At 34.7% G+C, this 13,112-nt stretch overlaps 1 protein-coding gene across 4 annotated transcripts in view; it reads left to right on the forward strand.

Annotated features, from left to right (window-relative positions):
• The window catches only part of LOC25484657 (protein MON2 homolog), a 29,520-nt gene extending 16,983 nt beyond the window's left edge, over window positions 1–12,537 (forward strand). For all 4 annotated transcript variants that reach the window (XM_024782316.2, XM_024782320.2, XM_024782324.2 and 1 more), the window contains 16 exons: window positions 72–130; window positions 357–496; window positions 586–755; window positions 1,656–1,784; window positions 1,870–1,955; window positions 3,404–3,519; window positions 3,607–3,719; window positions 3,855–3,966; window positions 4,136–4,257; window positions 5,446–5,614; window positions 5,714–5,933; window positions 7,889–8,210; window positions 9,432–9,571; window positions 10,173–10,294; window positions 10,388–10,595; window positions 11,620–12,537. In XM_024782316.2, coding sequence (XP_024638084.1) covers window positions 72–130; window positions 357–496; window positions 586–755; window positions 1,656–1,784; window positions 1,870–1,955; window positions 3,404–3,519; window positions 3,607–3,719; window positions 3,855–3,966; window positions 4,136–4,257; window positions 5,446–5,614; window positions 5,714–5,933; window positions 7,889–8,210; window positions 9,432–9,571; window positions 10,173–10,294; window positions 10,388–10,595; window positions 11,620–11,713 — 2,322 coding nt within the window. In that variant the 3' untranslated portion in view covers window positions 11,714–12,537. The remainder of the gene's footprint in view (window positions 1–71; window positions 131–356; window positions 497–585; window positions 756–1,655; window positions 1,785–1,869; window positions 1,956–3,403; window positions 3,520–3,606; window positions 3,720–3,854; window positions 3,967–4,135; window positions 4,258–5,445; window positions 5,615–5,713; window positions 5,934–7,888; window positions 8,211–9,431; window positions 9,572–10,172; window positions 10,295–10,387; window positions 10,596–11,619) is intronic.
• Window positions 12,538–13,112: the final 575 nt, after the last annotated feature.

The raw sequence follows: 13,112 nt of genomic DNA on the forward strand, positions 1-13,112 counted from the left end.
TTTTCTTAATATATTCCTTTTGCTTTAACATTATAATGTTTTTTAATTTTCCAATTTTTATTTGTGCTTAGAACCTACGAGTGATAATGAACGATGGACTGTCCGCCTTACCTAGAGACTGCCTTCAAGTGTGAGATTTCAAATTCAACTTTATTTACACGCATACTGCATTTATGCATAAATATGATTTCTTTTATCTATTGACTATATTTTGGGTTCCAATTGTAACATATCTTTCTTCATAAATGTTGTATTCATGTTACATGTTCATGTATGCACAACAAACACAACTCGCCCACATATACTATTTCCTGGCAGCCTCTTTCTGTCATCTTATGTGGATACATGTATTACAGGTGTGTTGATGTGACAGGAGCATACAGTGCTCAAAAGACGGAGTTGAACATAAGCTTGACAGCAGTTGGACTTCTGTGGACTATGACTGATTTCATTGCAAAGGGCCTTCTCAATGAATCTTTTGAAGAAAAGGAAACAGGTTTAAATTACATTGTCAAGCCAGCTATGCCATAAATTGTCATTATTCTGGAATTATAACAAGTGTTCTATAACGGTTATACCTTTCAGGTGTTGGTTCCATAGTCAAACAGATAGACAGCGAAAAGATGGAGGATCAAGCACATAGTGTTCCTAATAATGCGAGAGACCGACCTTATGTAGATGGTGTTGATTATGAGAAGCTTTTATTCTCTGTTTTTTCATTACTTCAAAACCTTGGGGCAGATGAGAGACCAGAGGTATGGTGATTAATTTTCTAATTTTGTTTTACCGTATACTTTTTTCCCCTCCTTTATTAAGTGTACTGGTGATGTTCATATGTATCTGTTAGGATAAATAATAAAGGCTAGTTAGAATAGTTAGGATTAGTTTGTTTAGTTTTAGTGTGTTATAACTAGCTGAAAATAGGACAGAGGAAGCAATTTTCTACATATGATAGTCGTATTATGAAAGGAGAAATACTCTGTAAGGGGGAAAACCCTTGGAGGGGAGAACCGTCTCCTATTCTCATTCATTCATTAAATAAAACTATCCTCTTTTCATTTTTTTTCTTTCAATTCTTCTCCGTAGACCTTTAGAAATCCATCTGACCACTCTGATCTCCTTAGATGTGCAAGCTTTAAATAGAAGCAACACAAAGGTTAGGTATCGGAGTCAACAAATGAATGTCTTTCTTTTGTGTATCTTTTAGTTTTGTTTCTTAATGTTGAACCTGTCTCAGCTAAGATAGTATCGATGCCAATCTTAGATATATTATTGGGCCACCTAAATTTATCAACGCTCATGTCTAGGCCTAGGGGTGAAGGGTGCTTGACGGTTGCTAATGGGCCACCCGATTTTGTCGATGCTCCAAATGTCTAGTTTCAGGAACGAGGGTTGTTGATATCCCACATGACTAGAGTAGAGATATGGTCAAAATAATCCTTAAAAGACTTAAATTCTCACCTCTTAAGCTAGGTTGTGGGGTTGAGTTATGTCTAGCCCAAATTCTAAGATCTCCAAACTCCCATTGCTTTGTGCCTATACTTTTCCTGTGCCAATTAGGGAAATTTGGACAATAAAGCAAAACTTATTATATAACCACCTACTATTACTGCTGGACGTGAAGGATTTCTAGCACTAAATGTTTTATTTTGCAGGTGAGGAATTCTGCTGTTAGGACACTTTTCCAAACATTAGGAACGCATGGGCAAAAGCTTTCAAAGAGAATGTGGGAAGATTGTCTTTGGAATTATGTATTTCCTACATTAGATCGTGCTTCTTACATGGTAATATGAAACTATTGTAGTTGTATTTTAGAGCTATGTTCAGCACTAGCGGATGTATTTTAAAATTTGGTTATATGGCAAGTAGGTTGCTACTTCATCAAAAGACGAATGGCAAGGGAAAGAACTTGGAACTCGAGGAGGAAAAGCGGTTCACATGCTCATACATCATAGGTATTTGAAGTTTTCGTTGATTTTGTTATACATCTTAGGTATTTGAAATCGTCGTTGACTTTGTTAACTTATTTTATTTATTTGTGGTCTCGGTGATACACATGGTTGAGAGAAAATAGTGAGAATGAGAATTTATCTAGCTAATCCCAGAGCAAAGCTCCGACACAACTCAGAGAGGAATCTTATTCTGGCAGTAACAGAAACTTATTCAGTCATATTTTGCAACTCCTAAGAATTTCCCTTTATATATGAAGAGAACATTCTATTATTTAACCCAAATGGGCCTTTTATTATTTAACCCTAATGGGCCACTTACTAATAATCTGCTAATTACTTAAAACACCCTCTCATATTGGGTCCTAATAGACCCTTTAGTTTGGATGTGCCAAAACTACCAAATATTTTTAATTCCACATCCTGTGTTGTTAAATTGTGGCAATGGTGTGAAGGATTTTGTACCAGCCGCCATAGGAAATCTGTTAATTGCCATGGCAGCGCTATGGGTTGCAATCCTACATTTATATCAAGGAGTTATGCCGTCTGGCATAAACCGCCATCTGCCATTGATAACATTGATAACGCTTTTCCTTAAGCTGTAGCCTATGTAAGCCTTTTATTTCTTTTGAGCAAGCCAAATCTGACAAATGGAAACTTAAAATCAGGTAAAATATAAAGAATTGTGATTTGCAATTTAACATGCAAGTCCAGTAACAGCTTGTAACTAGCTTCTAACAACTAAGACCAAACTAACAAAAGAACTCGTAGAGAGATCAATGGATGACAACTGATTTGAGCTCAGGGTTAAGGAGTTGAAGGTCCAGGGTTCAAGCCCTGGCAAGGAGAAAAAACTGACATAACAATTAGGGTTAATAGGTCTTTACCCTCCTGTAATATAGGTCATTTTTTGTTTTCCCCCCTGTAAATTTTTTTTTTTTATTTACCCCCCTGTAAAATATTTTTGTTTTGATTTACCCCCCTAATAGGCCAAACAAATGAAAATTTCTTAAAAAAAAAAAAAATTGGTTTTTGTTTGGCCTATTAAGGGGGTAAATCAAAACAAAAATATTTTACAGGGGGTAAATAAATAAAAAATTTACAGGGGGGGAAACCAGAAATGACCTATATTACAGGGGGGGGGGTAAAGACCTGTTAACCTAACAATTAACATACTAACATTTACCATTAAAAAAATAAAAGAGAGAAATGGATGACAAACCACGACTTGCAATGAACAATAGCTCATGTATTAAACCACAAAAAAGACAGGATATAGTATGATAGTTGGATCCCCAAACTGAGTAAAAATTGAAAAAGGAGAGGAAAATGGCTTTAATAACCCACTCCACAATATCTTTCACTATAGATGCACTCTAGGTAGCTACTTTGTTACTTTCGTAACCCACTCCACAATATCTTGATATGTACTTACATTCTAATTAATTTTGCAGCCGTAACACTGCTCAGAAGCAGTGGGATGAAACCCTTGTGCTTGTTCTTGGTGGAATAGCACGCATATTGCGATTGTTCTTTCCTTTTTTTACAAGCTTAAGTAACTTTTGGTCTGGTGCGTTTATTACTTAAACTTGATTTATCTGCTAGTTTCATTCGGTGTTATGTACAAGTAGTCCTGATTTAATTTGGTCATGTGTAGGCTGGGAATCATTGATTCAATTTGTGGAAAATAGTATTTTAAATGGTAGCAAAGAAGTGGCACTTGCTGCAATTAGTTGTTTGCAGACAAATGTTAACTCCCATTCCTTGAAGGTATTTAAGTAAAAGATGATATTCTGTTTGTAGATGTAAAGTAGGCTGCCGAAATGATTCGCTCACTCCCATTCCTTGAAAGCAGTGTTAATTGAAATAGACTCATTTAAGTACTGACAGAATTTCATGAATTAGGGAAATATGCCGATGCGTTACCTGATTTCAGTGATTGATGTTTACGAGCATGTTCTGAAAAAGCCACCCAGTTACAGCGACAAGGTGAAGCAGGAGATTCTGCATGGTCTTGGTAATGTATTGGTTTTCGTTTTATTATTTTGTACGAATTTATTTTTGTACGTACGTTACTCATAGAGAATAGTCATGCCTAAGTTTCTATTTGCACCACAGTCAAGTTAGTTTCAGATAGTGGTAGTCGCACGAGGCTGATTTCACTTGATATTTTGAACGTCTATCAGGAGAGATTTATGTCCAGGCTCAAGGATCATTCAATGATGTCATATACACACAGTTGGTAGCAATCATAGATTTGGTTGTGAAGCAAGCCATGATAACAAATGATAACTTTGAAATGGAATTTGTAAGTCCATATTTTAACACAAATGAAGACAATTTACTGATCCCCACAGCACACAACAATTACCACATGTATATTACTTTTCAGCAATTTAATATTATAAAGTTGTGAAGTTCATGTGTTGTTTCCTTGGAAAAGAAAAGCAATTATGCAATCAATTGCTGTTGACACTAATTGTAACTGTTAAGTGTTAACCGATGATTTACTCATCGGTAACAAGGTGTTATCATATTACTATGTATGGATATTGTTTTTGTAATGTATAAATATTATTATATTTTGGTAAAAAGAAGAAAATGAATGTGATGAACTTTTGTTGTTAAATTTTAGGTAATAATAAAAAAATTACAAAATTTTTTTTTTTTTTTTTTTTTAAATGTTATCCAGGGACATCTGTGTATACCCGTGGATATCTCAGAATTCGTGGATAACCCACTTAACGGATATCCGCGCGGATATGGAGAGGGCACGGATATAATTTTTTATCCAACGGATATCCACGCCCATGGATATCCATTTACATCCCTAGGTGTTAACAAGGTGTGAAAATTCAGAGGTACCTGAAATGTTCACCAATTGTAAAGTTGGATTGAATAGTTCTTGAGTGTCTTGTTTCGTTCATGGCCCAAGAGAAAGTACGCGAAATCATTTGAAAACTATAATTTGTTAAAAAATGAAAAGGACTTTGGACAGTAAAGATAAAATGCAGCACAAGATGGAATGCTATTTTTATTTTAACATCACTGTTTCTTGTAATAAGTTTATTCATGAATATATTTTTTTGTAAACTTAAGATTGCTTTGTTTTACATTCTAAAATGTTTCCTTTAACTTCATTGACATCCTCATAAGGCTTTATACTCACTTAGTAGCAGAGGTGGTAGTTGTTGTAAAAACAGGAGTTGAAGTTGTAAACTAAGGAGTATCATGAGGCATTCTCTATCTTATTTAGTTAATTGCGCAGTTGAAGAAAAAGAAATAAATTTAATATCCGCTCTGCAGCAATAATAATTTGCTGTGAATTCCATAATTTGTATGAGCATGACCCTATATTTTTAAGTTCCATCATGTTAACTTATTTATGTTCCGAGCGACTTTTTTGTAGTTTTCATGTACAAGACATTGCTTCCTCACATTTTGCTTTTCTTTTTAGAAGAATCCTGTTGTTTATTTCAAAGAACCTATTTTGTAGGGTAATATCCCACCTGTGCTACGGACTATACTGGAAATCTTACCGCTGTTAGGTCCGGCTGAACACATTTCTTCCATGTGGCCTGTTCTTCTTCGAGAGTTTCTGCAGTATCTTCCTAGACAGAATACCCATTTCAAGAATGAGGACGGAAAAATAGATCAAGCAAGAGGTTCGGATCTTATCCCAGGGATGGAAATATCTGATTGTATCTGAGCTAGTTCAGTTTTCCCTTTAAGTTAAAATAAAAAATCTATGCTCATCTGTGCAGATTCTCCAGTGAACTATGAAACTCCTAATGGCACTATTCCAATATCACATGATAAAGTATCTGCGTCTCCTGGTTCTGAGTCAACTGCTGCTATAAATGCAGGCATTCCTAGTTATATATTTGCAGAAAAGCTAGTTCCTGTGATTGTAGATCTATTCCTACAGGCACCCACAGCTGAAAAGTATATTGTATACCCTGAAGTTATTCAAAGCCTGGGAAGGTAGTAATATCTCTTGATTAATTTTTTCTTCTACTACACTGTTAATGGTAGATAGGAATAGGATAGCTTCCATAAGGTTTGGAGAGTGTTTTTCAAAATTTTAGTTGAAATTTTTTATATAATGTAGCCAGAAAAAGGCTGAGATTGTGTTTCTGTGAAGAGTCAATTCAGGCGGAGTTCATAGTTACTGTAGCTACAAACATCATAGGTTTTATGATGTTTTAATTAGAAACTAGGGCAAAGAAAAATGGCTTGAATTGGGATGAATGTGATAGAAACTGATACCAAAATACAAATTAATATTAATAATACAGTAGTTCCCCAAGAAATTCGAGAGTCTTGGTTCTCTCCCCTCCATGAATTCGAGAGCTTGATCTCTCCCTTCCAAGTAACCACTTTCTACTCTTTCAGAATCCACAAAAGCATGTGGCTTCCCTTTTATTCACACACAATACATAACTAACTTAATAACTACTTGTTGCATAATAACTTACACAATAACTGCCATAACTGCTATTATAAAATATAATATTTATTTCATAATAATGAATAGTCTAACAGAATGCTAACCGTGGAAGTGCATTTATCCTCTGATGAGAAATGTCCTGCTTGCATTTCAGGAAGATGCGTGGTTGCATAGTTTTCTTTCTTTTATCTTTCTTTTCCTCTACTTTATCACATTTATACTGCACATAATGCTTCAGTCATTATTTTCTTTACTAATAGGTTATTTTCATGAGATGTCTTGAAATATTAATTATGGAGAGAAGTGTATTCTAGTTTCTTTGCTGGTATTAAAAAATAAAATAAAATGAGAAAGAAACGAATTCTGAATTTGAAGAATGCATGTTCTTATTGGTGAATTTGAAGAAGCCGAGAGCACTCAGTTGATAGGGACTTGGTTATTATGATATATGGCTTGGTGTTTCACCCTTAATAGCTGGCCGGAGAACCCTGCCTCCTTGAAAGCTAGCTATTAAAGATAAAGAATCATGCCACTTGAATACTCTTCTGAGCATCCCATGTTACTAGATGTGGGGATTGGGCACTTCATAATACCCAAGTCCCTATCATATCACCGCCCTGGGAGCCGTCATCTCAGCGGCTACATTCTACGATGCTTTACTCGGTCTTTTAAGTGCACCCTCTGTAGGTAGCCTTTTACTAGCCACCAACAACCAGCTCTCATCGTTTTGTACTCATAATGATAATTGTAGAAAGGGAATCCAATGTTATAGGGATCGAAACCTGTCCTATTAACTTCATTATAGATGTATACATGGAATTAAGGAACATTTAGGCAGAAGGAAAATAAGATGTAAATTATCCCGTAAAAACATTTTTTTTCTTCCAAAACTCGGTATCAGGCACAAAGACCGATTAATCCGGTCTGTGGTAGATTAGCAGTGCATGCATTTGCGGATGAAGATTCTTAAGACACATGTGACTCGTGGCCTGTACCAATTGTTTGATTTTGTACGCTAGTCTTTAAGATTGAGAGATAGGAAATAGAATAAAGCTATTATTCCAACCCTTAATCAACAACTTTTGAAATTGTAGCTGTCTTTGAGGATATTTTTTGCTCATGAAAATGAGAGCTGTGAACTTTTTACCACTTGATCAGATCTTCTTTTACGCAACAAAATAGGAGAGGGAAGTTGACCCATATGGCTCTAAGATAGGTGAGGGAGAAGAGGTAAAAGTTACTGAAGGATAGTGAGGGAGAGTGCGGCGATCTCTTGATTACATATTATGTCAGTTTTAGTCTTTTTCCCTTATTATAAGGTTACCCACTATTACTGCTAACATACCGATATCATTATTCACTTGGGAATGACAGTACATTTACCCCTATTGAGTGCTTTAATTCACCTTGTTGGAATGTGCATAATATTTCCCTTTTTCTCTATGGATTTGTGTGTATTGTGTAATTATACCTTTATGTTACTTCTCAGATGTATGACAACAAGACGAGACAATCCAGATAGTGCACTTTGGAGGTTAGCAGTTGAAGCATTCGATCGTGTACTTGTTGACCATGTTACCAAATCAACAGATGGTGCTCAACATTTGGGCATTACTAAACCTGTCAGAACACGTATATGGAAAGAAATTGCTGATGTTTATGAAATATTCCTTGTTGGATACTGTGGACGAGCTCTTTCTTCAAATTCGCTCTCGGTGGTGGCATTAGAGGCTGATGAGTCTCTTGAGATGACTATCTTAAATACTCTTGGTGACATTGTCCTCAAGTTGCCAATTGACACCCCTCTGGATGTAAGTTTTTTACCAATAATATTATGTCATCATATTTTCATGCCAGTATGTAAGGTACTCAGACATTCAAGAACCCGATATGAATACTGTATTTATCCATACATGGAATTACGTGTTAACAGTTATGTAGATTTATCTACATGGTCAATAGTTTTCAACTTAATGTTAGACCTCCTATTAAGAGGGTGTACATTAGGAAGAGCGATAAGAGGGTCAGGGAACCAACCCAACTAATAATGGTTAAACAAATAGGAACTTTCACTGCAGAAATAACAGATGCTTGCATGGAAGGGAGAGAGGTAGAGGGAACAAATCAGGAAAAGGGTGTTATATGTTGGGAAAGAGATAAATGTGGACATGGGGATCTTATCTTGGGGAGGTAGGAAATCATCAAATGAGGATTTGGGAGGGTTTTCTCTAGAATGGCCTGTGGTATCATCTCATTTTCTGTTTTGAGGAATTACAAGGGACTGCTACTGCTTTAAGAAACTAGTCTAGATTGTTCCCTAAATGAATATCTGTTTCTATCAGGTTCCTCAATCACTCACCCATACCCTCAAAATAAATATAATTTTTTTTAACTTTTGATTATATCATATATGTATATATAGTTATACACTTATACTTATATGCATTCATAACTGTACAACAAGTAAATAAAACTTATCTAAAAGTTTTAAATATTTTATAGATATCAGTTAATTTATCTCTTCAAATGATAATATATGTGGTGCTTAAAAAGTTTATGCCCATCTAAGAATTGCATTGCTCACATTTCTAAGTTTAATTATGGTTATGATTTAAAATGTGGTTTTAGTCAAATTTGGAATAAACTTCTGAGTCACCAACCATAAAGCTGCAAAGATATGTAAATATTGATACAGCTGATTCCTACTACAGGGAAAAAAAAATCTTTCAGAACTTTTAGAACAACCTATAAGTTTTATTTCGTATAAAATATGACTCTACCTCTCTACAATGGTTATTTAACATGTAGTACTGCTCCTGAATATGGTAGCTTATCACCGTTTTGGAAAAGTAACATGTAAATTACTGATTATTACAAGTTATTAAGTTTCGTTGTCAGAGTTGGCTCTATGTCAGTTTTTTTTAGCTTTTCTTGCCCTTTAGTTCAGATTATATAGACCAATGGAAATACCATTAGCTTGATGTTTCATTGCAAATTTTACTTTTACTTTCTAATACCGTATGTGTTCTCAGGTTGTTGAGCGGCTGATCTCCACATTGGACCGTTGTGCATCACGTACATGCTCATTACCTGTTGAGACTGTAGAGCTGATGCCTCCACACTGCAGCAGATTTTCCTTGACTTGTTTACAGAAGTTATTTTCTTTGAGCAGGTGCCATCCTTTGAAGGCTTATCATTCATGTTAATTTTCAATTTCTAATATCTGAGCATATAGCATTTTTGTACTTGATTGCAATTAACATGGGGAAGCACTAAATTATCTTATATGAGATAGTGTCGATGTCATGGACTCTTTTGCAATCTAATATTTTTGTGTATTGCATACAGCGGCCTACTTGGTCTGGGATTTTTTTTCTTCTAATGCATCTGTTACTTATGTACCTTAATTAGAAGAGAAATGTTCCTAATCCAATTTTTGATATATTTTATGCATTTTCCTTTTTCGTATATCTTAGGCTCCTGGTTAGTAGTTTGAGTAACACCATTGGAGACCCGAATAGAGGCCTCATTCTATTGCCAAATTTTCCGTTCATGAGATCTTGTCAACTCTCCCTAGCTATAAATACGACCATGATGTCCATTGCAGATTCTCCCTCTTTGCTTTTTTTTTTTTAAACAATGATTTTAACCAGCTTTAATATGAAGTCCTTGTGTCCTGTCTCTTCACCTTTCATTTTTCTCTATATAATCTTAGTAATGTTGATCATTTCATCTTCAAAAAAGGTTGACCATCTTTTATATAATGTTCTCAGTTATTCTAATGAAGTCAATTGGAATATGACGAGATCTGAAGTCAGCAAAATCTCAATTATGGTGCTTATGAACAGATGTGAATACATTTTGAGCAGGTTTCTGACAGATGAAAATATCTTAGGTGAGCTTCTTCTTTGATGAAAGAGTGTAGACAACGATAATCTTAATTTCATCTCCCATGGTTTCCTGCTTAATTATTTTCTTTTTCCCGCAGGGGAGTATCCATTACCGAAAGCAAGACTTGAAGAAATTATTTATGTCCTCCAAGAACTAGCACAGCTTCTAATTCATCCAGATGTAGCATCCATTCTCCCCTTACACTCATGCTTGAAAACTGACCTAGGAGAGGACAAGGCGAAGCGTGGGAATCGTTTTCATCTGTTTGTGCTATTACCATCTTTTTGTGAGCTTGTTACATCGAGGTAAAGTTAATATAAAATGGGCGAACTATGTTTTTGGTTCTTGTAAAGTACAATAAATGTTGATTTCAGTTTCTATATAATAGTTCATATTTTTAATCTTCATGTTTTAAAAAATAATATATTTAGTTAACCACTAGCCCCTCATCACAAGGACTAAAGCACATAGTTCTTGGATTTTTAGGGATTAAAAGCGTATAAATTTTTATATAGGGATTAAAATTTAACATTTTTTCTTTTATTGTGATCAAAAGAATATTTAACTCATAAATTTAAGTGACTATGCTTAATATTTGGCATGCACACCTGCAAAAATCCTGAGTGGATTATACTGGACTGGGTGAATATTAGATTTCATAGTATTCATTAATGTTCTATATTGTTAACCTTAGTATTCATTAAAATAGAAACAGTTTCTATTTTAAAACGAAATAGCAACAGGGTTCTGGATAAGATATCTTCCAGGAACAGTAAAGGATGGGCAATAAATTAATTTAATGCAAGAAAAGGCATGCATCCACTAAAAAAGACGTGCCTCACCAATGAAAAAACACCCCTGATAATGTCGTAGCCTATATGGATGCCAAGAATAAAAGCTTGTCCACAAGAATCAAAAGTCACAAAATCACCGAAACAAGTTCTAGTATCTAACAAATAAATCAGAGATGATCAAACTATTCTAAGGGAGTGGAGCAATCTCAACATTTCCCACATTGAGGCACTAGCTAATCTGAGTATGCTAGGCCATTTAACAGTATAAAACAAAAATAAATACCATTTGGATTCTGAACTCTGAAAAAATTAGATATATCAAAAAACATTGCATACTTTGGCCTACCTTGTCCAACATATCGTTTTTTTTTTTTTTTAATCCTATTTAGTTTTCCAATCAAAAGAAAAACTATATATAATCTTAGAATGAATTTAAATTTTTAGCAGAAAGAGATAAAACGTAATTTTTCCTTTTTCATCATCTACTCCTTTCTTCTGCCTTTCTGGTTTCTAAATTTGATATTTTGATGGACAGAGAATTAAGAATACGGGAGCTGGTGCAAGTACTGCTTCGGTTTGTCAGCAAGGAATTGTGTCTGGAAAAGCTCAGCTTAGCATGTGGAAAATAGACAGCCAGATAAGCCCACTATCGAAGTCGATTACTTCAACTTTTTAAGCTTATGGAAAGCTTAGGTTTTTTACCCCCCTTCATCTTCTTGGCTGGGACTGTATATTATTTTGTAGACTAGATTACTAGATTAGAATCACCTAGAGGTTTCCCGGTCTACTCATGCCATATTGCCGTCAGAAATTATGGTCAACTGTTTCTCAGTTCCATCAAGTGTGTGCCCATAATTAGTTTACCTGAAGTTGTTACATGGATCAAAGTTTTCCATACACTCCATTGCTTCCAGCGCAAACACAGCTTATTTGGGGCCAGAACCATAAGTTGGAAAAACCAGTTGTGCAGGTGACTGGAATATATGTGGTTAAACACCCGGGTGATATATAGACAGGAACAGAGAGTGGAATGGAAAAAACCTATTAAAATGATCCTAGTGAGCTGATCCATATTCCCTTGCTTGCCAATTTTGTTGTATCCAATCACACTGTGAAGTATGAAGGGCTTTATTTTTCAGAAAATAACTTAAGACAGGGCTTTCTCTCTTGTTGTTTTTATATATATACTAACAGCTCTTCTACTTGCAATGGTCAAAGATATGTAAAAAGTTGGTTTGGTTTTAGACTGACCAACGGACTGACATTACATTACCGAACTCTTGAATTACAAGATAATCTGGTGAGGAATAGTTTGAAACTTTGAATCCCATCCCACCCTTAACTGCAGTTATTGAGAAAATTCTTGTAGCATGGCTATATTGTATGTACAGCTCAAATTCATTGTATTGATGGATTTTTTTTTAATCTAAAATTATGATGGTTAGCTGTTGGAGTGTAATCGCAAGTAATTTTAGGAAGGATTTTGCTCATCTCACATAAAAAATTGCTCCATCACACCCTGAAACAACAAAAAAAAAAAAAAAACTTCAATTTTAAAAGGGTGATGTCACATGATGATGTAAATGATATTTTTTTTCTGAACTGAAAATGTTGCAAATACTTTTGCCAAGTATGTTGATGTTAGCATTTGAAATTCTTGAGTTTGTCAAAACCGCAAATTGATATTTAAATGTTTCAATTGCTTGTCGTATTTTGTTAACTATGCCGATGATTATTGCATCTACATAAAATAAAATAAAAATTCAAAGTTAAAAGTATTGAAAAACTACTTAGATCGTCAATGTCACAAAAAAAAAGTTGAATGGTTTAACCATTTTATATATTGAGAAAGATATGCTAGAATATATTGATGTAGACATAATTATTAGTGACTTTATTTGGTGGTGTTGATTTGTAACTTTGGAGTTTGCTCCTCCTTAATTTGGGTAGGTTAATTAGCTCTATAAAAATATATATATATATATATGATTTTGCATGGAATTGCCTCCTCCCATAAAGCGCTTGTTT

The sequence above is a fragment of the Medicago truncatula genome, chromosome 1 (assembly GCF_003473485.1).
Source record: "Medicago truncatula cultivar Jemalong A17 chromosome 1, MtrunA17r5.0-ANR, whole genome shotgun sequence".
NCBI classification, from domain to species: domain Eukaryota; kingdom Viridiplantae; phylum Streptophyta; class Magnoliopsida; order Fabales; family Fabaceae; genus Medicago; species Medicago truncatula.